General features: G+C 31.6%; 1 protein-coding gene across 1 annotated transcript; it reads right to left on the bottom strand.

Annotated features, from left to right (window-relative positions):
* Positions 1 to 22,364: 22,364 nt before the first annotated feature.
* On the bottom strand, positions 22,365 to 22,880 carry LOC139875064 (uncharacterized). Its single transcript, XM_071862439.1, has one exon. It carries the CDS (start codon positions 22,878 to 22,880, stop codon positions 22,365 to 22,367), a length of 516 nt encoding a protein of 171 aa, XP_071718540.1.
* Positions 22,881 to 27,682: the final 4,802 nt, after the last annotated feature.

The following is a 27,682-nucleotide window of genomic DNA, read 5'->3' as shown; positions in this document are numbered from 1 at the left end:
CATTTACTTGTACTTTTATATATAGTTGAGTAAATTTTTATATATAGTTAAGTAAATGGAAGAAATCGGGGGACTGCCTCTATTTTACTTTTACAATGTAAAGTAAATTTAGAGAGAAACAATAATAAAAATTATTACTCACCCCACTTTATATTTGTTTCTTGTTTCCTACTTCTGTTTCATTACCCAATACCAACACCAAACAATTAAATCCTTACAAAATATCATTGTGCTAATTATATTTTAACGGATCACTATTCAACTAAAGATAAAACTTGAGTACCTCAAACAAGGGTTCCACATTCTTATTTTCAACATGCTTTAGGACGAATTGAAGCAATTTCTATATGACCATTCGTGAGTCAGAAAAAATATCCTCAGCATACATAACATAATCGAAGAAGAAAATGGTTGCATCCGAGAAAACTTGCTTGAAAACCAGATGGTAAGCCAGACATAGGTTTTATTGTCACACCAACCATGCCTTTTCCCTAACAAAAATAATAAATGACCAAGTCTCCCATTGTGCTAAGATAAAAAAGGGTAGATATAGACACTACCTCAGCTATATATCCCATGCAATTCAAAATAGCAGACTCAAGATCTGCACCTGAATGAACAACCTGCATAATATAGAACAGTAATGGAGGTTCTTTAGAGTCTGCAAAAGTTAGGACAGAAAAAAAGAGTCAAAAATAACTTTAAACTTTAATGTTTTCAAGTAGCTCCCAAGATCACGCAAAAGGCCCTCCTTTTGGTCTCTCGAAAAGTTTGGCTCATTATGAATGGCTCGATCGTAGCTTAGAAGTCGTTCTTTTGTTATTCCATTTGTATTCATTGTCTCCCAGTATACACTGATGTCCAAGTCACTTTTAATATAATTTATTAATGTCTGCAAATAGGTAAATAGTAGTAGTTGATTGTTTGTGATACAACATAAGTTTCAATGAGTAAATCAGCTAGGAATACTCTATATATATATTTATGCAACTTTTGATGCCATTCCTCCAGCATTCCTCCCTTGCAGTATTTTTTTTTTCTACATTTGGACATGATTGTTAGATATTCACATTATGAAAAGAAAAAAAAAATGAAAATGGTTAAGAGATTATGTGTACCTGGATAACCAATATTTCATATCGAATGCGCTGCCCGACATCCCCTTGACCTCCATGTCCAACACTTGACATGATCATACACAGAAGTTCACTATATTGTGGATAACAACTATAAATATTCTGGAGTTTGTGTATGAGTCAGGCCTTAGCTTGGCTTATCTCACTGCACCAAACACATGATGGAAAATCTTAATAAATTTGGATGAGATGATTATTAAAAAAAACTAAAAAAAAAGTATTAAAATGGGCACAAATATGGGATTTACCGTGGCTTTACGCAGTATTTTTTTTTCCAAATCAGCTGTCTTGTAGCCATAAACTGCATCTATACAAGAAATCCTGCAAGACCTAACTCAGCAGCTATGACGACCCGGAAATTTCCGACCAAATTTAAACTTGATCATAACATGAAATTAACACGATAAGCAAAGTCCGTTATGTTGCGTCTTAAAATTTTGGAACTATTTTCGTACATTCATTTGACTTCGACCATTTTCGATGATTCACGAACAACTGTGTGTAAATAAAAAATGTAAATATGTATATATATATATATATATATATATATATATATATATATATATATATATATATATATATATATATATATATATATATATATATATATATATATATATATATATATAATATTTTGAATTAATAAAATATAATTTAATCATTTGAATTAAAATGTAAAATAATAAATAAAATAATTAAGTTACTATCATTGGAATATATATATAAATATATATATATATATATATATATATATATATATATATGATATTTATAAATAATTATTATTATATTGTAAAATATAATACTAAACATTCAATATATATATATATACATATATGTATTATATAATCATTAAATATTACGTGATTAATAAATTGTAACATTAATATTTAATTACAAGTTAAAATATAAATGTTATATGAATATTATTATATTTACTTTCATTATTAATATTAGTATTAATATTAGTAAATTATTATTTAAAATATTATATAAAATTGATACATCTAATTTATTATATCATTGCAAATAGTAGTAAAATTATAAATTTAAGTTATTATGATTATTTATTATTATCTTTATTAATATTATTAATATCATTAGTATTATTATAGTTATGTTTATTAAAAAAATATATACAATCTATTATTATTATCATTAATAATATAATCATTTTTGTGATTATTGGTAACATTATTATTTATTATTATTAATACAATTATTATTATAATTATTATTAATGTATTTATTAATTATTAATATTAGTTTAATTATATAAATTATTAAATCAAGAGCTGGTACGATTTGTTTGAGGTCAGTATCCAGCTTTTCTTTGCTGTCTTTAATATTGATAAAGTTGAATTCAATCACAGAAATCCAATTCAGTTAGCCATCATAATCAAGCTTTATTTTCTTTTTCCTATTTTCTTGATTTTTTTTCTTCTGATCGTACAATCCTGTCTCAATTTGTTAGATGTCCGAATCAATTTACAATACAGACAAGCGAGTTTACTGCATTCAATTTTCGATTACTATCTACATATAACCTTATCTTCACTCTGTAATTGGAGGAATTAAGCCAAATAAAACTCAAAACAAAAAAGAACACAGCTTTTTCCTCTGTTCGTGTTCAAATTTTTGAAAAGTTCGATTTTTAAATAAATCTAAAATTTTGTTAATGCAGTCTGATTAGAAATTGCCTACTTAATTTATCTATAAAATCCTAAGTCTTAATGTTATCTATCGAATGCGAATCTTGGAGTCAAAGCTTTATTTTCAAAAAGTCAAACGAGTTGATCATGGTGAAATTCGAAATTTTTTCAAAGTTTTAAGTTTAATTGATGTTCAGATAGATTTTAAAAACCATTTAGAATCTTTTTTATGTTAAGATCGAGGTCTCAAACACTTTAAAATTTAGAAATTGATTTGATGTTCTTCGTGGATGTTAAATAGCTGAACAGCAGCATATTTTTTTTCTGATTAATTTAAGATAACTGCAAATGGTTAATTGCGTTTCAATTTCACATCCTAAAATAACTCATTATTAATTAAGTTTGATCTCTGTTGATTTTAAACGAGTTCCTGATTGATTACATTATGAAGAAGATGAAACAGGAGTTATATCGGTTAAATAAGTTTCTGTTGGGCTTTAATTCAGAAAAAAGGTGATAGATAGGATGGTTAGGGTGTTATGTTGGATATCGAGAGGTCTCGGGTTCGATCTCCGTCGTGTGCAATTCTTTTTAGCAAAGATTTCAAAAAGGGTATACATTTTTTTTATATTTTCATTATTATTATTATTATTATTATTATTATTATTATTATTATTATTATTATTATTATTATTATTATTATTATTATTATTATTATTATTATTATTATTATTAGTAAATCATTAATAAATATTAATGACAATAATATTATTATTAGTAAATCATTAATATCAAAACTATCATTTTTAAACAAATAAATATTTTTGTATATGAAACATACTTAATACATATACTACATATATATTAATATTACATATAACTATATACAAATCATATTAACATTATTATATAAAACTTACATACAACAAATTAGGTATTTTTCTTATATGTAGATATTAATATAACTATATTAATCACTTTAAATACATATACAAAATAAATATATATATAACATGTAATTTAAGATATAACATAAAGTATATATTTTTAAATGAAATCTAGTATAAATCATATAACTATAAAATATATATAAATAATACATATTAATAAATAAATTAAGATATTTCCATTATATGTTTTAATAGAAATGCAATTAATATAGGTTCGTGAATCCGAGGTCAACCCTGCATTGTTCAGTTGTTCAATGTCATCATATGTATTTTTACTACAATATACAGTATTGTGAGTTTTATTTGCTCCCTTTTTAAATACTTTTGCAATATATTTTTGGGACTGAGAATACATCGCTGCTTTATAAATGTTTGACGAAATAGACACATGTACTTAAAACTACATTCTATGGCTGGATTATTAAACCGAATATGCCCCTTTATAGTCTGGTAATCTAAGAATTAGGGAACATCACTAATTTTGAGAATTAGTTCACCCCTAATTGACGCGAATCCTAAAGATAGATCTATCGGGCCCAACAAGCCCCATTCTGGAATTTGGAATGCTTTAGTACTTCGAGTTTATCATGTCCGATGGGTGTCTCGGAATGATGGGGATATTCTATATGCATCTTGTTAAGGTCGGTTACCAGGTGTTCACTATATGAATGATTTTTATCTCTATGCTGTTTGCGAAATGCCTGATACGAGAATGATGTTTATGAAAAATGAAATCTTGTGGTCTATTAAAATATTGGAAATGATTGTTTATGATAAACTAATGAACTCACCAACCTTTTGGTTGACACTTGAAAGCATGTTTATTCTCAGGTATGAAAGAAATATTCCGCTGTGCATTTGCTCATTTTAGAGATATTACTTGGAGTCATTCATGACATATTTCAAAAGACGTTGCATTCAAGTCGTCAAGTTCATCAAGATTATTATTAAGTCAATTATAGTTGGATATATTATTAAATGGTATGCATGCCGTCAACTTTCGATGTAAATGAAAGTTTGTCTTTTAAAAACGAATGAAATGTTTGTAAAATGTATCATATAGAGATCAAGTACCTCGCGATGTAACCAAATGTAATGTATTCGTTCAGATGGATTAGGACGGGTGATGAAAGTTGATATCAGAGCGGTGGTCTTAGCGAACCAAGTCTGCATTAGTGTGTCTAACTGATAAGTCGTTAGGATGCATTCGTGAGTCTGGACTTCGACCGTGTCTGCATGTCAAAAGTTTTGCCTATCATTTTTGTCGGAAATTGCCTGTTTATTATTCTTAGTCTAGACACATCTTATTGCATTGATTTCATGAATAGTCTATAGACAAAATCCATATCTTAGCGTATCTGCTAAATCATATCATAGCGTATCTGTTACTGTAAACTTTGTCTGACATATTCCGTAAATTCCTCCGTAATCTACGAAATCTTTTGCTCTATATATATAGATATTCTATGTAATTAGAATACCATCCGATAGCCAAAAAATCATCTCATATCGAAAACAAAACCTTTATTCAATCGTACGAAATGGAATTCGTCATCAGTTCAAGTCCTTCGGATTCCAAAATGGAATCCCAATCAAGCTCCGAAAGCAGTGTGACCGGACTGGATCAACCAATCAGCCATCATCTATTCTGGATGAATTGGGGATGGGTTCGTAGCCTCCTCAATCATTGGAGACAAGAAGAAGGTGATCCCTTCCATCCACCACATTGCCCTCTTGGCGAAGAACCTGAAGCACTTACCGGTGAACCTTTCCGAAACACTATTTTCTCTCTCATTTCCAGAGTATCTCGTCACGATTATATACTACATCAAATTCTAGATTTTATTTATCCACTCGTCTGAACCGACAATCACCCCGGTGTAATAGAAGAAGTCAACGAGCTTCGCGCTCGGATGGTGGCTTTGGAGAATATGGTTCAAAGGTTACAAACACCAGCAGCAGCACCAGCAACATAAACAGTACCACCATCAGCAACACCAACAGTACCATCACCACCATCAACATCAACATCCGCATCCCAAGCCTCAACGTCTCATTCTGTACCTCGAGTATAATCATCGTTCTACGTGACGTTCTACATTATTTATCTTCGTTTGACATGATGATTATGTAATCTCTAATGTTTTAGAGATTTTGTACTCTAATTCTAACCGAAAAGCAAATGAGTTTAATGTTATATTAACTCATTAAATCCATAATTACATCTGAAGAAAATATATATGTATATATGTTTTCATAAAGATTGTAATTAAAAATTCTTTTGTACAAACTGTTAATGGTGAAAATATTTTAACGGGTAGGTAATACTCGAGGAATATTTAGATTTCACATTAATAAATTACACTGTACATTATTCGAAGCTGATTCAACAGTCATTCACTATCCTACTTACAACTACCGATATACGTATCCGTTCACCGCAGAATAACCATTTACATCCAATTTCATATTTGGATTTTGATTTACCAGAATCCAACAAGTGGCATAATGAAGAAAACATTGATCAAAATAAAATTTGTTAGAAACAAACAAATTAACTATATGAAGTTTTGTAAAGAATCCACGCTAACTGATCCTAGCTAACTGTTCCTAGCTAACTGATTACATTCTATTTATCGCAATTTAATTATCGCAATTCATATTCTCGCAATTTTATTTATCGTCATTTAATTTCTATTATTTATTTTACACACTTTAAATATCGGGACACGTATACAAGGTTTTGACATATCATATCGACGCATCTTTATATATTATTTGGAATAACCATAGGCACTCTATATGCAGTAATGCTTGAGTTAGCTATACAGGGTTGAGGTTGATTCTACAATAATATATATATACTTTGAGTTGTGATCGAGTCTGTGACATGTATACAATGGGTCATGATACGTATTAATTAATTCGAATATTATATATAAATTATTGAATTACTAACTGTGGACTACCAACATTGGACAATTAGAAATGAATTAAAATATTGATTATAACATATGAAACTAAACAATTCTTCAAGTTTGCCACTTGATTTCATCTTAAACCTCGTTTGTATTTTGACAATTACAATCTGCGTTCAAACCTTTCATGATTCTTGAAAACACCTCAATCGAGAGGAGGAACCAACCGCACTTCATTCTACGGAAGGAAAGATTTATGCATACCGTGATGCACCTAGAAAACTCTCGGAACCTAGATAAGAAGTTTAACACGAATCTATAATCTCTTTGGCATTGTTATTATCAAAAATAACTTTGCAACTCCTGTTCGAGATAGCCAATTTTGTCACAGCTTTAGCAAATCAATTTTGATTTTTCATTTGAATAAACTCTATTATAACTTTGATATATAAGTTGCTTTTCGTCATCGTTACAGGGGAACCTTTTATATTCCACCACATTAGCAGTAAATTCACCAGCGACTTCATTTCCCATTGGCTTAAGTCTTTCTGGAAAAACCATTATATTTGTTCATTAAAACCTTACCATATACTCATCCACATCTTGTAATGAGAATTGACATACCAAGTATCGGGAAATCAGCTAAAATGCCCCGTTCATGTTAATTATAAACGTTTTTATTCGATACGAACTGAAATGAATATTAAGCTATTTTTATTCGAGTAGTAAGATTAGTATGAATAATCATGTTCATATCTTTTACTCGAATAGGTTCTCTTTCCTTTCGACTCAAGGCATCGGCTACCACATTCGCTTTCTCCGGGTGGTAACGGATTTCACAATCATAATCATTTAGCAGCTCAACCCATCTACGCTGCCTCATGTTTAGTTGATTTTGATTTAAAATATGTTGGAGACTTTTGTGGTCGGTGTATACGATAAACTTGACCCCATATCGATAATGTCTCCATATCTTTAATGCAAAAACAACTGCGCCCAATTCCAGATCATGTGTGGTGTAGTTTTTTTCATGAATTTTGAGTTGTCGAGAAGCATATGCAATCACCTTCTTCCGTTGCATAAGAACACACCCAAAACCCATTCTTGATGCGTCGCAGTAAATAACAAAATCTTCCATTCCATCAGGTAACGATAAAAAAGGTGCCGTAGTCAACTTCTTTTTCAACAATTGGAAGGCACCCACTTGTTCGAAAGTCCATTCATACTTCTTCCCCTTATGTGTCAAGGCAGTTAAAGGTTTGGCTACTCGGGAGAAATCTTGAATAATCTCCTATAATAACCGGCTAAACCCAAAAATTGACGTATTTGCGTTGGAGTTTTTGGGGTTTCCCAATTTTTGATGGCTTCGATCTTGGAGGGATCAACTTTGATTCCATTACTACTGACTACGTGGCCAAGAAATTGTACTTCATTTAACCAAAAAGCGCACTTAGAGAATTTTGGATAAAGTTGTTCTTTTCTTAACAACTCTAATACAAGTCTCAAGTGTTGTTCGTGTTCTTGGTTATTCTTCGAATAGATAAGAATGTCATCAATAAAGACAATAACAAACTTATCTAAATATAGACTACATACTCGGTGCATGAGATCCATGAAAACTGCGGGTGAATTGGTTAGACCGAATGGCATAACCATGAATTCGTAATGGCCATAACGAGTTCTGAAGGCTGTTTTTGGTATATCAGCTTCTTTAACCCTCAGTTGATGATAACCCGACCTTAAGTCGATTTTGGAGTATACGCTCGAACCTTGGAGTTGATCAAATAGGTCATCTATTCGGGGTAAAGGGTATCGGTTTTTGATGGTTACTTTGTTCAGCTCACGGTAATCGATACACATGCGAAAAGACCCATCTTTCTTTTTAACGAATAAAATTGGAGCTCCCCATGGTGACGTACTCGGTCGGATAAAATCACCTTCTAATAATTCTTGTAGCTGACTTTGTAATTCTTTCATTTCGGTGGGCGCAAGTCTATATGGAGCACGAGCTATTGGTACGGCTTCTGGTACAAGATCTATTTGGAATTCAACGGATCAGTGTGGAGGTAGTCCCGGTAATTCGTCCGAAAACACCTCAGGAAATTCTCTTGCAACAGGAACGTCATCGATTTTCTTTTCTTCTTTTTCAACCTTCTCGACGTGTGCTAGTATGGCATAGCAACCTTTTCTTATTAGTTTGCGCGCCTTCAAACTACTAATAAGATTTAATTTGGCATTACCCTTTTCTCCGTACACCATTAAGGGTAACCCGTTTTCTCTCGGAATGCGAATCGCCTTCTCATGACAAACAACTTCGGCTTTCACCTTGGACATCCAGTCCATTCCAATAATTACGTCAAAGCTTCCCAATTCCACCGGTATTAAATCAATTGCAAACGTTTCGCTAACTAAACTAATTTTTCGATTTCGGCAAATTTTATCAACCTTAATTAGTTTACCGTTTACTACTTCAACTATACACTTTTTATCCAAAGGCGTTAACGGGCAATTTAATTTGGCACAAAATTCTCTACTCATATAACTTCTATCGGCACCCGAATCAAATAAAACATAAGCAGGTGTATTGTTGATAAGAAACGTACCCGTAACAAGCTCCGGGTCTTCTTGTGCTTTCTCCCCATTAATGTTGAAGGCTCTCCCACGGCCTTGCCTATTTCCATTCCGGCACTGGTTTATGGTATAGCCCGGTTTTCCACATCCATAGCAAACAAAGCCGTTATTATTTGTTCCGGCATTATTTACTCTTTTGTTTCTATTTGGTCCGTAGACTTCACACTTTGCTGCAATATGGCCATTCCTATTGCACTTGGTACATAACTCTCTACAAAACCATTCTGGATGAAACGTATCACACCTGGGGCATATAGTTCTTTGCCTTTTGTTGTCGTTGTTGTTGTTGTTGTTGTTGTCGTCGTTGTTAGGGTTATTGTTGTTAAGTCGTTTGTTGTTGTTATTGTTGTGATTGGGATTATTGTTGTTGTTATTATTATTGGGATGGTTGTTGCGGTTATTGTTGCGGTTGTTGTTGCGATTATTGTTGTTGTTGGGGTGGTTGCGATTGTTGTTGTAGTTGTTGTTGTTGTATTGGTGACCATGATCACTGCTTTCCTCCCACTTTCTTTTTCCCTATTTCATTATGGCCTCCTCGGCCGCTTCTTTCTTTATCCTTCCTGTAATTTGGCCTATCAATTTGTGGTATAGCCGACTCGCTTTCTGCATTATTGCAGGTTCGTTAGCACCTACATGCTCTTGGATTCGTTCCGGCAACCCTTTTATGAATGCTTCAATTTTTGCTTCTTCGTCCTTAAATGTTCCAGGACACATTAAAGCCAGTTCATTGAAACGTCGCTCGTAGGTAGTGACATCTAACCCTTAGGTTGTCAGTGCTTTAAGCTCTCCCTTGAGCTTGTTGATTTCGGTTCTGGGACTGTACTCTTCCGTCATCATGTGCTTGAAAGCGGACCATGGAAGTGCGTAGGCGGTATTCTATCCTACGTAATCCATGTAGGTATTCCACCATGTCAAAGCAGTACCCCTGAAAGTATGTGTGGCATACTTAACTTTATCCTCTTCTGCGCAGTTGCTGATTGTGAACACGGCTTCAACCTTCTCTGTCCACCGCTTTAGTCCAACGGGTCCTTCAGTTCCTTCAAACTCATTGGGTTTGCAGGCCATAAAAGCTTTGTAGGAACATCCTACCCGGTTGCCATTGTTTCCTCCACTGCTGAAACCCGATTGGTTATTGTTGTTCATTGCATTCACCACTGCAGCCATATTTGCAGCGAAAGCTTGAAGTTCTTCTGCGTTCAATTGTTGTTGTCTAGTAGCTGGAGGAGCCATTTCCTTCAAAAATAGCCGACTGAGTTAATCATATAGAATTTTAGAAGTAGCCAAAAAAATATTTTGTAGCATAATATGAACTTATTATTATAAAAGCCTTTTCTTCATATTAGCATTTTATAACTATAATAATGTTCATACTTAGCAGCTAACACATAAATTAACTACTAAAATTCTAATATGAAAAACTATGGTAAGTTATTACGTTACTACGTAATAATAAGTTGTAATAATAATAATAAACCTTCCATGCTTATTCTTATTATTATACAATCATAAGGAAAATTACATTGCGGATTTTCTTACAAATTTAAACACACAATATAATACATATTATACAATGCATGGAATACAGGATAGCTGCCGATGGTTCAAGAACGGCGAGATTTCTTAGATGTTGACGTTGTTTCTTTCTCGGCCAAACGTTTGGATTTTTGTTTGGATAGTTCTTTTTCCAATTCCTCCCAATTGGTTCTTTCGGCTAATTGTTTGGGAGAAAAACCAACAGTCATTATACGAGTGGTCATTTTATAAACTGGTCTCTTAGGTGGTTCAGGTGGATGATCACAAACATTTTGGGTCATAATAGGTTCATCGGGTTTGGGATCGGGTATAACAGCCAAAGATTTTCCCAAATCACGTTGTGGTTCGGTAATTTCCACAACTTCTTCAGGATCCTTTTCTTCGGGTTCCTCTTTGGGATCTTCTTCTGGATCCTCTTCTGGAACCTCTACTGGCAATTGTGAATCTTCTCAATTTTCCCAACAATTTTTCACTTTAATGATAGCACCAAAAGTTAACTTTTTCGTTAGTTCATAAGTCGTATGCTTTGACTCAGCCTCCGAATCACTTGATAAGTAAATGAAATCTGAATCACTAGAGATGCTTATATGATTGGATGAAGTCATCTATCACATAATAGCAGGCACGTTAAGAGAATGATATATCTTATAATATTTATATGTTAATAATCTTATGTTTCCAACAATTATATTAAGCAATTATTTTTAAAACAATTACGGTCGAAGTCCAGACTCACTAATGCATCAAAAATCAGTTATACACACTAATGAAAAATTTTCTGATTCTCTAAGACCAACGCTCGGATACCAACTGAAATGCCCCGTTCATATTAATTATAAACGTTTCATATTAATTGGTTTCTTTGCGAGGTTTTGACCTCTATATGAGACGTTTTTCAAATCTTGCATTCGTTTTTAAAAACAACCATAACCTTTATTATTGAATAAAGGCCTTAATGACATAATTTAGATTGTCTATCAAAGACAATCTCCTCAAATAAATAAGTTTTTACACCACCCATTACAATATGATCAAATATATTACAACAAATACTCCGAATGCAAGTTTAACAATATAAACAATTATGCCGACTCCAAATCTTGACCTTGGGTTGGCATACGACAGCGGAAGCGTTTTTAATATTCACCTGAGAATAAACATGCTTAAAATGTCAACAAAAATATTGGTGAGTCATAGGTTTAATTTATATATAATAATCATAATATTTAACAAGCCACAAGATTTTATTTAATTAAATGAGCAGGATCATTACAACTGCAGAAATCATTTATACGATGAGTCACCTGGTAACCGACCTTAACATAGAGCGCTTAAGATATCTGGCATCATACATTCCACTATTCAAATGTATGACAAGAACCCTTCGAAGTACTAAAGCATTTCCACTATTCGAAAATGGGGGTGGTTGGTGCCCGTAGATCTACCTTTAGGATTCGCGTCAATTAGTGTTTTTCACTAATTCTTAGGTTACCAAGCATAATAATAATAAGTACAGATATCCGGTATAACAAATCAATCGTAGAATGTAGTTCCATGAACTTGTGTTTATTTTGTAAAACATTTATAAATTTTGTATGTATTCTCATCCCAAAATAATTTAGATAGTAAAAATGGGACTATAACTCACTTGTGATGATTTCCAAATAGATGGTGATAAGACTTGGCCTTTTGACAAATTCACGAACCTAATAATAATATTCTTGTGTCAAGATATATATATATATATATATAATTAATATTCCATACTTATGATACCTGTGATAATTTTAATTGTCCATTGTTAGTAGTCCAACATTCGTAGTCCAATAGTCCTATAGTCCAATAGTCCAACAGTATAAATATATATATAAATATAAATGCGTATATTGTGTTAGAATTCACTAACACTATAATATATTGTCTTAATATAATAAGACACATAATATGTATATTGTCTGAAGCAATCCGCGACCCATTATATACATATCTCAGGCTCGATCACAACTCAAAGTATATAATATTTTGGAATCCACTTCGACCCACAGCTAACTTGAGATTACTGCCAATGGTGTCTAATAGTTCATTCAAATAATATATATAGAAGAAGTCAAAATGATATGTCAAAACTTTGTATACGAATCCATGGTGATCAAGTCATATATATATATATATATATATATATATATATATGTATATATATATATATATATATATATATATATATATATATATATATATATATATATATATATATATGGTGCCTTACGATATTTATTAAGACTATAATATATTGTCGTAGAACTTAATCACGACTATTATAAATTGTATTTCCATAAGTTCGGGAACAAGACATGTATAAATACATGTAGGATACAAGGTAAGTTAGCTAGGATAAGGTTAGCATCCATTTTTATAAATCATGTCCGTAGCTAAAATTAAGAAAAATATCCAATTTTGTTTTACCCATAATTTCTTCGTTACAAATCCGTTTTGAGTGATTCGAGTTGCCATGGTTTCGTATCGAACTCAACATTATTAATCTTAACAGAAAAAGTATAGGTTTATAGTAGAAAATACAGCTTAGGTGTCAAATAATAGAAGATAGTCATATCCGTCGTAAGAACGACATCTTGATGACCCTTTTGAAAAAACATACTTCCACTTAGAGTTTAACCATGGATTTTGGATATATTTCATATCCATATAAAATAAGATTTTTTACCAAAGGAAATCTTTTAATTCAAAGTTTAAGATAGGTTTTTAAAATAAAACCCAATACAGCCCCCGTTCGACTAAGACGGCGTATATTCGATTTTAAGGTGTTCTTAGTGTTTACAAGTTTTATATCCTTATGTTAGCTTGACATACTGTCATAATACATGTGTTGAAGTGTTTTAAAAGTCAAGTTAGAAGGATTAAGTTTATTTGAAAACAAGTTTAGAAATAATCTAAACTATGTTCTTGTTGTTATTAATTATAACTCAAAATAAGATAGCAATATGAATATGAATCGAATAAGATTATGAATAAGGTTGCTACCTCAAATCAAATGAATAAATTTGCTGGAGAAATAAGGAGAATATCTTGAGTTCAAAGATATCCTTGATGTCTTGGAATTCTTGAAGTAAAATCATGAAATGAACAAAAGTTCGAATAAGAATTTCTATCTTGAAATAAGATAGTTATAAGTATATGAATTGAACTAAAGCTTATATATGATTCTTACCTTGATTATAAGATGAAAAGCTACTGGAAAGAAAGTATAATTAGTGATCCTAAAGAGTTGTTGAGTTGGCTTGAAAGATTGGAAGTAAACCTCTTCAAGTTGGAAGGTTATCTTGATATGTTCTTGAATGATTCTTGTTATGATGTTTTAAGATTGTTCTTGAAGTGGTTTAGGAGATATATAATGAAAGGTTACTGAATAAGAAATGTTCTTGAGTAGTATGTGTTTAGGAGTAATGAAGTAGGTGATTAAAATGAGATGAAATGTTTATAGATATATAGATAGATACATTTAGATATAGATATAGATATATGATGGATTAGTTTTTGTTTCTTGCATTTTAGTCATACAAGAAGTGAAATGAGTTGGTTCCATATGTCTCCTAACTGATTGAGGGTGGCTAAGATCAATGATTTGGTATGTATATACCAATAGTAAATATGTTTAGAAGCTGGGTATGATACGGGTATAAATACCGAATGAATACGAGTAGAATTCTTGATAGAATTGAATGGGAATATGAATATAGCTATCTTTGTTGAGTATAAGTATATTGATATATGTATTTAAGTCTTTCAAAAGTGTATTAATACATCTTAATACAATACATATATATTGATTTTATCTTAAGAGTTAAATACGTCGATAATCGATACATATATGTATATTGTTTCAAAGTCTTTAAGTTAGTAGTCTCATCTAATATATATAACTCATTGTTATTATACTTAATGAGATACTTAAATATCATTTAATCAAATCATAATATATATATATATATATATATATATATATATATATATATATATATATATATATATATATATATATATATATATATATATATATCCAAATATATATTCCTTTAATTAATTATTACGATATATGACGTTCGTGAATCGTCAGACAGACTGGGTGGCCAAACATTTGTATAAAATTCATTCCAAATAACCAAGTCTTAATAAATTTGATTGCCTAACATGTTGGAAACCTTAATTATGTAAATATTAATCTTCTATTATTAGCGAAAATATCCGGGTCGTTACATCAGCAATCATTATTTTGAATCTCGCAGTGTTTCTACATCAAAAGTTATATATGCATATAACATTTATCCCTTAGAATTATGATCTCTTATCCTAAAACTCTGAACAAATTACAAGGACTAAACTTGTACATAAAGAATCCTGATAATTCTATTGCTGATGAAATATTTAGCGAATACCTTACTCTTTAATCGCTCTAAATCATTGTGAATGAATTTCTTCATCACACTTTGAATCTAAAATTCTACGATGTTATCATATCTTTCCTTATTAATATCCTCAATATTTCTGAAGATATCTTCATAAATATTCTTATTCGATATTAATTATCTCTCCGCACTATCTGTGTTATATCATAAAAGGAAACTATTTTAGTTTCTAAATATCTGAAAACTTAGAGTTTGAAAGATGAATGTTATTGAAGTAGTGTTGGGGACTGAAGCATGAGTTAGTATAATATAATGACACTTGATCAACGTGATTATATTACAGTAAGTCATGCTGAGTTCTAAATGAAACATGATGATTCACAGACCATAACGTCATCATGTGCCATGTACACGACTCTTTAATTCTATTTAACCATTAAACATATCAAGAAAGTATATTCTTTATAGTTCTATTCTCAGTGATTCTGATAATTTGACAAATCAAATCGTGCTATTACGTTCTTTCTTGTTTAGAACATCAAGTTCATTCAAAACACCATACCTACGAATTCTGGACCATTACTTGTTGTATTTAGAGTCGAGAAGAGAATAAAAAGGCAAAGAGCTCCGGTATATAAGGGAAAATATAAAACCCAATGACAACACGGAGGGTACAAACCGTGGATATTAATACGAATAGCAATATAAAGATACGGTATAATTAAGAATAGCATCACCACCAGGTAATAGTGGAAGTAAACAGATTTTTGGTGGAAGATTGAAAAGAAGGATGACAGAAATGATAATTAAGAAAATATCAAGGATTAGAACTGGATTAAACATTTTCACAATCTTTTGGATGTATGAACTAAGAAAGAAAGTATAGGAATGGTGAGAATAATGGAATGGAAGAGCTTAATTTATAACGAAAATATCAGACAGAGTAATCGAGGCAGATCGCCATATTTAATTATAGAGATCTTAATTTCTTTATTAGCCGAAGAATCAAATCTTTTAGATTTCGATGATTTTCTTTATATCCCTTGAATTCTGGAATTCAACCAAGACAATGTCAAAAGCTAAGACACACCTTATTTTCTAAATTCAACAGTGACTACGTCAAAAGTTAAATCTTTATCTCAATCTTTTGTGACAGCTTCACTTGTACGCTTCACATAATCGAATCGTTTTGTCTATAGTAATCAATAATGATAAAACTCTATTTATCAACTCATATTCATCATGAAAACATTTTTATTGTTAGCCATAACAACCTCGATCAAATTTTGGGACGAAATTTCTTTAACGGGTAGGTACTGTGACGACCCCAAAATTTCCGACCAAATTTAAACTTGATCATTACATGAAATTGACACGATAAGCAAAGTCCGTTATGTTGCGTCTTAAAATTTTGGAACTATTTTCGTACATTCATTTGACTTCGACCATTTTCGATGATTCACGAACAACAGTGTGTAAATAAAAAATGTAAATATGTATATATATATATATATATATATGTGTGTGTGTGTGTGTGTGTGTGTGTGTGTGTGTATAATATTTTGAATTAATAAAATATAATTTAATCATTTGAATTAAAATATAAAATAATAAAAAAAATAATTAAGTTACTATCATTGGAATATATATATATATATATATATATATATATATATATATATATATATATATATATATATATATATAATTATTATTATATTGTAAAATATAATACTAAACATTCAATATATATATATACATATATGTATTATATAATCATTAAATATTACGTGATTAATAAATTGTAACATTAATATTTAATTACAAGTTAAAATATAAATGTTATATGAATATTAATATATTTACTTTCATTATTAATATTAGTATTAATATTAGTATATTATTATTTAAAATATTATATAAAATTGATACATCTAAGTTATTATATCATTACAAATAGTAGTAAAATTATAAATTTAAGTTATTATGATTATTTATTATTATTATTATCTTTATTAATATTATTAATATCATTAGTATTATTATAGTTATGTTTAATAAAAAAAAAATATATACAATCTATTATTATTATTATCATTAATAATATAATCATTTTTGTGATTATTGGTAACATTATTATTTATTATTATTAATACAATTATTATTATAATTATTATTAATCTATTTATTAATTATTAATATTAGTTTAATTATATAAATTATTAAATCAAGAGCTGGTACGATTTGTATGAGGTCAGTATCCAGCTTTTCTTTGTTGTCTTTAATATTGCTAAAGTTGAATTCAATCACAGAAATCTAATTCAGTTAGCCATCATAATCAAGCTTTAATTTTTTTCCTATTTTCTGGATTTTTTTTCTTCTGATCGTACAATCCTGTCTCAATTTGTTAGATGTCCGAATCAATTTACAATACAGACAAGCGAGTTTACTGCATTCAATTTTCAATTAATATCTACATATAACCTTATCTTAACTATGTAATTGGAGGAATTAAGCCAAATAAAACACAAAACAAAAAGAACACAGCTTTTTCCTCTGTTCGTGTTCAAATTTTTGAAAAGTTCGATTTTGAAATAAATCTCAAATTTTGTTAATGCAGTCTAATTAGAAATTGCCTACTTAATTTATCTGTAAAATCCCAAGTCTTAATGTTATCTATCGAATGCGAATCTTGGAGTCAAAGCTTTATTTTCAAAAAGTCAAACGAGTTGATCATGGTGAAATTCGAAATTTTTTCAAAGTTTTAAGTTTAATTGATGCTTCAGATAGATTTTAAAAAACATTTAGAATCTTTTTTATGTTAAGATCGTGGTCTCAAACACTTTAAAATTTCGAAATTGATTTGATGTTCTTCGTGGATGTTAAATAGCTGAACAGCAGCATTTTTTTTTTGATTAATTTAAGATAACTACAAATGGTTAATTGCGTTTCAATTTCACATCAAGTTTGATCTCTGTTGATTTTAAACGAGTTCCTGATCGATTACAATATGAAGAAGATGAAACAGGAGTTATATCGGTTAAATAAATTTCTGTTGGGCTTTAATTCAGAAAAAACGTGATAGATGGGATGGTTAGGGTGTTATGTTGGATATCGAGAGGTCTCGGGTTCGATCTTCGTCGTGTGCAATTCTTTTTAGCAAAGATTTCAAAAAGGGTATACAATTTTTTTTTCATTATTATTATTATTATTATTATTATTTTTTTTTTTTTTATTATTATTATTAGTAAATCATTAATAAATATTAATGTAAATAATATTATTATTAGTAAATCATTAATATCAAAACTATCATTTTTAAACAAATAAATATTTTTGTATATGAAACATACTTAATACATATACTACATATATATTAATATTACATATAACTATATACAAATCATATTAACATTTTTATATAAAACTTACATACAACAAATTAGGTATTTGATGTTATGCGAGGTGTATAGGAAATAGTATTATTTTTACAACGAAATACTATTAAATACGATACAATTTTACACAAGATATTTATTTATTTATAGAATGGATATACCTAAACCTTGCTACAACACTTATAGGCAGTGTACCTAATCGTACAGTAGTGTAGTTTTTAGTAAGTCCGGTTCGTTCTACAGGGAATCTTTTAAACAAGCTTAACGCTATATTAGTTTAACTTATAAAAATACAAATATATATATAAGTAATATTATTATTATAAAAAGGGGGTTTTTACCGTTTAATGACCGGTTTGTCGATTTTAAAACTTTAGTCGCAGTTAAAACCTAATGTAAAATATTAAAAATAAATACAACTTAATTTAAAGCGTAAAGTAAATAACGATAATAAAATTGCGATAATTAAAGAGTACGAAAATTAAAAGTGCAATTAAATACAATAACAATAAATAAAAGTGCAATAATTAAAAGTGCAATTAAATATGAAAATAAAGGAATTATGCTTATTTAAACTTCCGTAATCATGATGTTTGACGTGTTGATTTTTATTTTATTCCCATGGGTTAATTGTCCTTTGTCCTAGATTATTTAATATGCCCGTCTGGTTTTTGTCCATAACAGTCCATCGGTCATAAATTTAAAGTGCGAGTGTCCTCGTCAAATTATCCTTATATCCGAAGTCAAATATTCTAACTAATTGGGGACTTAAACTGTAACAAGGTCTTAATACTTTGTTTAATAATTACACCAGGATATCGACTGTGTGTAACCCAAGGTTTTAATACTTTGTTAACAATTACGCCAAGTATCCTTGTACATAATTTCACCCTTGTTTTAATAATTCCATAGACTATTAATCCATTCCCGTGTCCGGTTAAATGAACGATTATTCGTACATATAAATATCCCGCCCATCGTGTCCGATCGAGTGTATGTGGTTATTTATAGGTACGTCTAATTGTAAATCTTTATATTAAAATTAACAAACTATCATTTAGTTAAACAAATATAAAGCCCATTAATAGCCCATAGTCTAATTTCCACAAGTGTCGTTCTTTTGTCCAAACCCCAATTATGGTACAAAGCCCAATTACCTAATTTTAATATTTAGCCCAACATTATGATTACTTCGTCTTAAATAAGCATAATAATAACTTAGCTACGAGACATTAATATAAAAAGGTTGAACATAACTTACAATGATTAAAAATAGCGTAGCGTTACACGGACAGAATTTCGACTTACACCCTTACAACATTCGCTAACATACCCTTATTATTAGAATTAAAATTAAAATTAAAATTATAATATATATATATATATATATGTTTACGTATGAAGGAAGAAGAAAAAGATGTGTTTATGATGCTCAAAACCGCGACTTTTATAGGCATGTGGGCTGGATTTCAGGGCCATGCGATCGCATGGTTTTCCTTCTTCATGGCCATGCGATCGCATGGCCAGCTGGGAGAGGTCACATGTCTTTGTTTTCTTTCTTGCCGACGTTTATAAATAATAATATAATATATAAATAATTATAAGAATTATTTAAATATTATATTTTATTTATGTGCATAGTTAACTTGTAATTTTTAGTCCGTTATGTCGAGCGTTGAAAGTTGACTCTGGTCCCGGTTCCGGATTTTCGAACGTCCTTGCGTATAATTTAATATCTTGTACTTTGCGTTTCGCGTCTTGTACTCTTGTAATTTTGAGACGTTTCTTATCAATAATTGGAACCACTTTGATTATACTTTGTACTTTTGAGCTTTTTGGTCGTTTGCGTCTTCAATTCGTCGAATCTTTCTTTTGTCTTCACCCTTTATTATTTAAACGAATATCACTTGTAAATAGAACAATTGCAACTAAAAGCTTGTCTTTCTTGAGGGATAATGCTATGAAATATATGTTCGTTTTTAGCATTATCAGTATTTTTCTTATATATAGATATTAATATAACTATATTAATCACTTTAAATACATATACAAAATATATATATATATATATATATATATATATATATATATATATATATATATATATATATATATATATATATATATATATATATATATATATATATATATATATATATATATATATATATATATATATATATATATATATATATATATATATATATATAACATGTAATTTAAGATATAACATAAAGTATATATTTTTAAATGAAATCTAGTATAAATCATATAACTATAAAATATATATAAAATATAAATAATACATATTAATAAATAAATTAAGATATTTCCATTATATGTTTTAATAGAAATGCAATTAATATAGGTTCGTGAATCCGAGGCCAACCCTGCATTGTTCAGTTGTTCAATGTCGTCATATGTATTTTTACTACAAAATACAGTATTGTGAGTTTCATTTGCTCCATTTTTAAATGCTTTTGCAATATATTTTTGGGACTGAGAATACATGCGCTGCTTTATAAATGTTTGACGAAATAGACACAAGTACTTAAAACTACATTCTATGGCTGGGTTATTAAACTGAATATGCCCCTTTATAGTCTGGTAATCTAAGAATTAGGGAACATCACTAATTTTGAGAATTAGTGCACCCCTAATTGACGCGAATCCTAAAGATAGATCTGTCGGGCCCAACAAGCCCCATTATGGAATTTGGAATGCTTTAGTACTTCGAGTTTATCATGTCCGATGGGTGTCCCGGAATGATGGAGATATTCTATATGCATCTTGTTAAGGTCGGTTACCAGGTGTTCACCATATGAATGATTTTTATCTCTATGCAGTTTGCGAAATGCCTGATACGAGAATGATGTTTATGAAAAATGAAATCTTGTGGTCTATTAAAATATTGGAAATGATTGTTTATGATAAACTAATGAACTCACCAACCTTTTGGTTGACACTTGAAATCATGTTTATTCTCAGGTATGAAAGAAATCTTCCGCTGTGCATTTGCTCATTCTAGAGATATTACTTGGAGTCATTCATGACATATTTCAAAAAACGTTGCATTCGAGTCGTCAAGTTCATCAAGATTATTATTAAGTCAATTATAGTTGGATATATTATTAAATGGTATGCATGCCGTCAACTTTCGATGTAAATGAAAGTTTGTCTTTTAAAAAGGAATGCAATGTTTGTAAAATGTATCATATAGAGGTCAAGTACCTCGCGATGTAACCAAATATAATGTATTCGTCCAGATGGATTATGACGGGTCATGAAAGCAGCATCCTTGACTTCATCGATTAAATATGCTACAATATTAAATCTGCGAGGATCATAAATAAATAGGATCTAAGATTGCTGAATACAAAAGTTAGCATGTTTCTTTTTTATTGTCTCTTAAATAATGATACTTATAAAAAAAAAATTAAAGTATTACCCAAAGCAAATGATTGGAGCCACACATCATAGAAATAAATAGGATCTAAGATTATTGAATACAAAAGATACTATGTTTCTTTTTAATTGTCTGTTAAATAATGATATAAGCTCGAATTTTTTTTTTGAAAAGCAGAAATTTTATATCACTATAAAATCAGTTACAGACACGACAACCCAAAAAACGGGAGGGTTGTGAAAGGATACACGAAAGCAATGGTTGCAAAGGCAGCAAACCAAACTAAAGTTACAGACCAACTAAATTACAATCTAATCAATTAAGAGATCCTCAAATAAACGCTTGGATCGTTTAACCATGACAACCACTCGATCTTCTTCTTTTTTAACCGCAGCGAGATCCACTCGAATGATTTAAGTTGGACCTCATTGAAGGCCACCGAGATGTTCCAACACTTCTCACGAAACACTTTGTTATTCCTATTCTTCCATATCAAATAAGCACAAACCCACTCGACCGCTTGCCAAATCTTTTTGCCCAAACCCGAGGATGAAGCCAAAGTGTTGCCACGAAGAATCTCGGACATGCTAAGATTAGAAACGTGACCGAGACCCCACCATGAATACACTTTACTCCAAAGATCAAAAGCATGCTTACAAAACACCAATGTATGTTCAATCGATTCAATGTCATCATCACACAACGGGCATCTAATACTATTCAAGTCAATTCCCTTTTTGTCAAGCTCGGTCAATGTCGGGAGGCGTCTTTTAAGCGACCTCCAAACAAAAACCTCAAGCTTCTTAGGGACAAGGTTGTTACGTAAAGTTTCCATAGTACTAGAATTACCCGACCCGACTTGATTCTCAATAATATTGCAAAGCTCCTTGACCGAAAAGGCACCATTTGAAAGTGCTCATGAGACCGAAACCTGTCCAGAAGCAGCAAAGGAATAGTTGGATACCAGATTTTGCAGATTACGAAGCTCATCATCAGTCCTACCCGAGGGTAATCGCGACCAGGAACCGGTGAAAGCTACAGCAGCCGATACCGAGTTTTGTCCAGCAGCAGACCCCAAACCGTGACCAGCAGCGACTGATAGCCTGTCTTTTACAGCCACATCCTTGTCGATTTCGAGTTGAAACAGTCTTGGGAACAGCAGCTTAAGTTTGGTACCATTGATCCAAGCATCGTTCCAAAACGAAACCGTTGAGTCAACACAAATCTTTTTCACGAACGAGTTTACAAATTGAACACCAAGATCTTGAATATCATGACCTGCAAGAATAATAGAACGCCAAATGCTTGGCTTTAAGGCTCGAATTTCTTCGATCCCTAAATCCAAACCACATTCGAACCATATATACTTCTTATGACGCTAGCCCAAAGGGAATCGGCTTCGGAGAAAAATCTCCACCACCATTTCCCTAACAAGGCTAAATTCTTGAATTTTAATGAGCCAATATTTAAACCCCCAAGAGCATACGAAGAAAGCACATCATCCCATTTAACCCAAGAAACTTTAGAACCCGAATCGGACCCGCCCCAAAAAAACACTCGCCTCACACCCTCGATCAATTTAATCACACAAGACGGGGCACGGAAGAGTGAGAAATAATACAATGGCAAAGAAATACTCACATAAGTCTCGAATATTTAATCATTTTAAAATGATGCATAGTGATTCCTAAGGCGACAATATTATAAAAACAGATGCTGAAAAGCACTCCTGGTAGACTAAGGTTTATTTACACGAATCTTGTGCCCTTCGAGTACCTACAAAAATAAACATGACATCTTAAAATTCAAGCCCTCGAACTGAAATTATGAGGCTATGAGGCTATGAGAGTACAATCATATATGCAGGATGTACAAACTTACTGTGTTACTAAAAGATGAAATGGCAGCTTCTATCTCTTATTCTGAAGAGAATTAAACTAACCCAAATCTGATAGACTTTGGGTTGCCGTGAAATTGTGACACTTTGGAACCAAGAACGTTACCCTTATATGCAAAACAAATTTTGAGCGTCTGTTTTTGCAAGGTTTCCCACATAAAGTTTGTAAAGAATGTCAAGGAATGGGGTTTCTTATAATTGGATAAGTGTAAAGGTGACACCATTCATAGGCTTCTCGGTGACATTTACATTAATTTTACGCCCTCAAATTTCCTGTCCAACAAGATATATTAGACACAAATAAATAATTAAAATTTATGCTATTACCAACGGTTTGAACGATTGGAACATATGTAACTTTGTAAGTTTTGTTTATGGAAACTTTTGAACAAGTATTGTTCTGAAATAACTAATTGTTACGATGAATTAGGCTAGCTATAGCAAGATAGCCTCACCTTGCATTTAGCTTTTCCATAGCAGCATTTGCATCACCAACGGTCTTCATGTGAAAAAACCAAATCTTCTACTCCTTCCTGACCATTTAGTAAAGAAACATGTAGTCTCCTGTATTTATTGTGCTTCCCTTCTTTCTTCCTTGCATCCTAAAATAATTAGAATTTGCTTTCTGTTAGTACTTCAATTTCGATTTGGAAGCTTCGACGAGCCCAACACACCACTATAGAGGATCTAGACTATACTAGACTCACTACACCAACACTTTGACGTTGGTTAGCCTTTAATTTTATAAATCCTTAGTGCACAATGTACTTAGGCGACAGTGTCGACCATATATCTTTAGGCGGTATAACCGACCATGTATTACTTAGGCGGCAGAGCCGACCATATAATAAGAACAACAAAAGTGCACTAAGAACTTAAACACAAACTAAGGCTTGATCGGGAAACTTAACAAAAACACTTATATTAAATTACAATTACAATATTACTTACAAGCTTTATCTTCTCTACTTTCGCTAACTCACACTCTTCTTCTCTTCTTCACAACTCACTTCTTATTTCACTCTCACAACTTCACAACTTACTTCACACTCTACAAATGAAATCCCCACCTTTATTTATACTACTCTATGGAAGTTTCTAGAAACTAGATATTTCCATGGATATATATAAATATCTAGATATTTTTATACATATAAATATCTAGATATTTCTTACACACATAAATATCTAGATTTTTCCTTACATTTTAATATCTAGATATTTTTCATATACATATTAATATCTAGATATTTTACCCATATACATTAACTAATTCCATATTATTCTAAATTTGCATTGTATTTTAACACTCCTCCTCAATGCAAATTTTCTTCCAACGATGTCTTGCAGACCATTCCAAGTGCTTCTCTGAATTTTTCAAACTTTGGTTTACTTAGGCTCTTGGTGAATATATCTGCAACTTGTTCATCTGTCTTTGTTGGCACCATCTTGATCTCTCCTTCAAGGACCTTCTCGCGAACATAGTGATAGTGCACTTCTATATGTTTTGTTCTCGCATGAAAGACTGGATTTTCGGCTAGACGAATAGCTGATAGGTTATCGCAGAAAAGCTTTACTTGATAATCTGTTGATTGATGAAGATCTTCCATTAGTTGCTTCAACCACATAATTTCTTGTGTTGCTGATGCTGCCGATCGATATTCTGCTTCAGTGCTTGACAAGGATACTGTTGGTTGTCTCTTGCTGCACCATGATATTACTCCCGATCCAAGACTAAACATGTATCTAGTTGTTGACCGTCGTGTATCATAGTCTCCAGCGTAATCGGCGTCACAATATCCAGTCACGTGACATTCTTTTGTTTTCTTGTATAAAATACCAAAGTTAATAGTGCTTTTAACATACCTTAAGATGCGTCGTACAGCATCAAGGTGAGGCTTCTTCGGATTGCTCATGTATCGACTTACCACTCCAACTGCATAAGATATGTCTGGCCGGCTTAGTGTGAGATAAATAAGACTTCCGACCATCTTTCGATACATGGTAACATCTTGAAGACTTTTTCCTTCATCTGCTCGTAGTTTTGTATTCGGATCCATCGGAGTTGAGATAGGTTTGCAATTAAGCATTCCGTACTTTTGTAAAAGATCTCGCGCATATTTCTGTTGTCCCAGAAATAATCCTTCTCTTTTCTGCTCTATTTCGAGTCCAAGAAAATGTTTGAGTTCTCCAAGCTCCTTCATATGAAATCTGATAGACAGATTCTCTCTTGTTCTTTGGATCTCCTCATAATGATCTCCCGTGATGATTAAGTCATCCACATATACTAGCACTATGGCTAGTTTTCCTTGATCTTGTTTCACAAATAAACTAGAATCTGAAGGAGCAACTGTGAAACCACTTTGTACTAAGAACTCACTAATTTTCCCGTACCAAGCTCTTGGAGCCTGCTTCAAGCCGTATAGTGCTTTCTTTAATTTGCAGACATGCTCAGGGTGGATCTTGTTCTCAAAGCCTCTTGGTTGCTCCATATAAATGTCTTTGTCAAGTTCTCCATGTAAGAAAGCGTTCTTGACATCCATCTGCCATAACTTCCAAGATTTGCTAGCAGCTAAAGCTAGTAGAGCTCGAATTGTTGTGATCTTCACCACTGGACTAAACGTTTCTTCATAATCCAGCCCATATTGTTGAGAAAAAAACTCTAGCAACAAGTCGAGCTTTATACCTTTCAATGGAGCCATCTGATCGAGTCTTCACCTTGTAAACCCATTTACAAGATATTGGTTTTACATCTTTTGGCTTTGGAACTAAACTCCATGTCTGGTTTTCTTTTAGTGCATTAATTTCTTCTTCCATCGCTTTCTGCCATTCTTGACTTTGTGCTGCTTCTTCATAAGTGGAAGGCTCAATAGGTATTGATTCATCCACATGAGCAGCATTGACATACCTCGGATTAGGTTTCCTCGACCTTGTTGATCTCCGTAATTCTTGCACATGCTCCTCGGCATCCATTTGGCTTGGACGAACCTTTTCGGATGTAGATTGATGTAACCCAGTTTTCCATGGACTCTTTTCCTTAGAGTACGACCCTTCTCCTTCTTTTATTGGATCCAATATCTGCTCTTTAGGTTCTTCTTTTTCTTCTGGACCTTCTTCTAATCCATGAGATTCTGGAAGCTCTATCTTTTGAGGTGACCACCATGAAGACGCTTCATCAAATACCACATTTCTTGAAGTATGACACTTTCCAGTATTTGGATCACAACATCTCCATCCTTTTCTTGATTCATCATAACCGACAAAAATGCACCGAATTGCCTTCTTATCAAATTTGCTTCGGAGATGATCTGGCACGAAGACATAGCATACACATCCAAAAACCTTGAAATGGTTGACGGTTGGCTTGATCTTCCATAATCTTTCATATGGTGAAATATATCCCAACTTTGTTTGTGGGAGTCTGTTAATCACGTATGAAGCCGTCCTCATACATTCGGCCCAAAATCTTCCTGGTACATTCTTACCATGAAGCATACTTCGACAAGTTTCGGCAAGGTGACGATTCTTGCGTTCCGCCACTCCATTCTGTTGTGGAGTATTGGGGCAAGTCAATTGCCTTCTGATCTTGTGCTTCTCAAGATAGATATTGAACTCGGTTGATAAATATTCTCCTCCATTATCTGTGCGTAAGCACCTAATCTTATTATTGAGCTCACTTTCTATCTTCTTCTTGAACTCTTTAAACTTCTGAAAAGTCTCCGACTTTTCCTTCATGAAGT

The sequence above is a fragment of the Rutidosis leptorrhynchoides genome, chromosome 11 (assembly GCF_046630445.1).
Source record: "Rutidosis leptorrhynchoides isolate AG116_Rl617_1_P2 chromosome 11, CSIRO_AGI_Rlap_v1, whole genome shotgun sequence".
Classification (NCBI taxonomy): Eukaryota; Viridiplantae; Streptophyta; class Magnoliopsida; order Asterales; family Asteraceae; genus Rutidosis; species Rutidosis leptorrhynchoides.
This window is presented reverse-complemented; position numbering and strand designations above follow the sequence as displayed.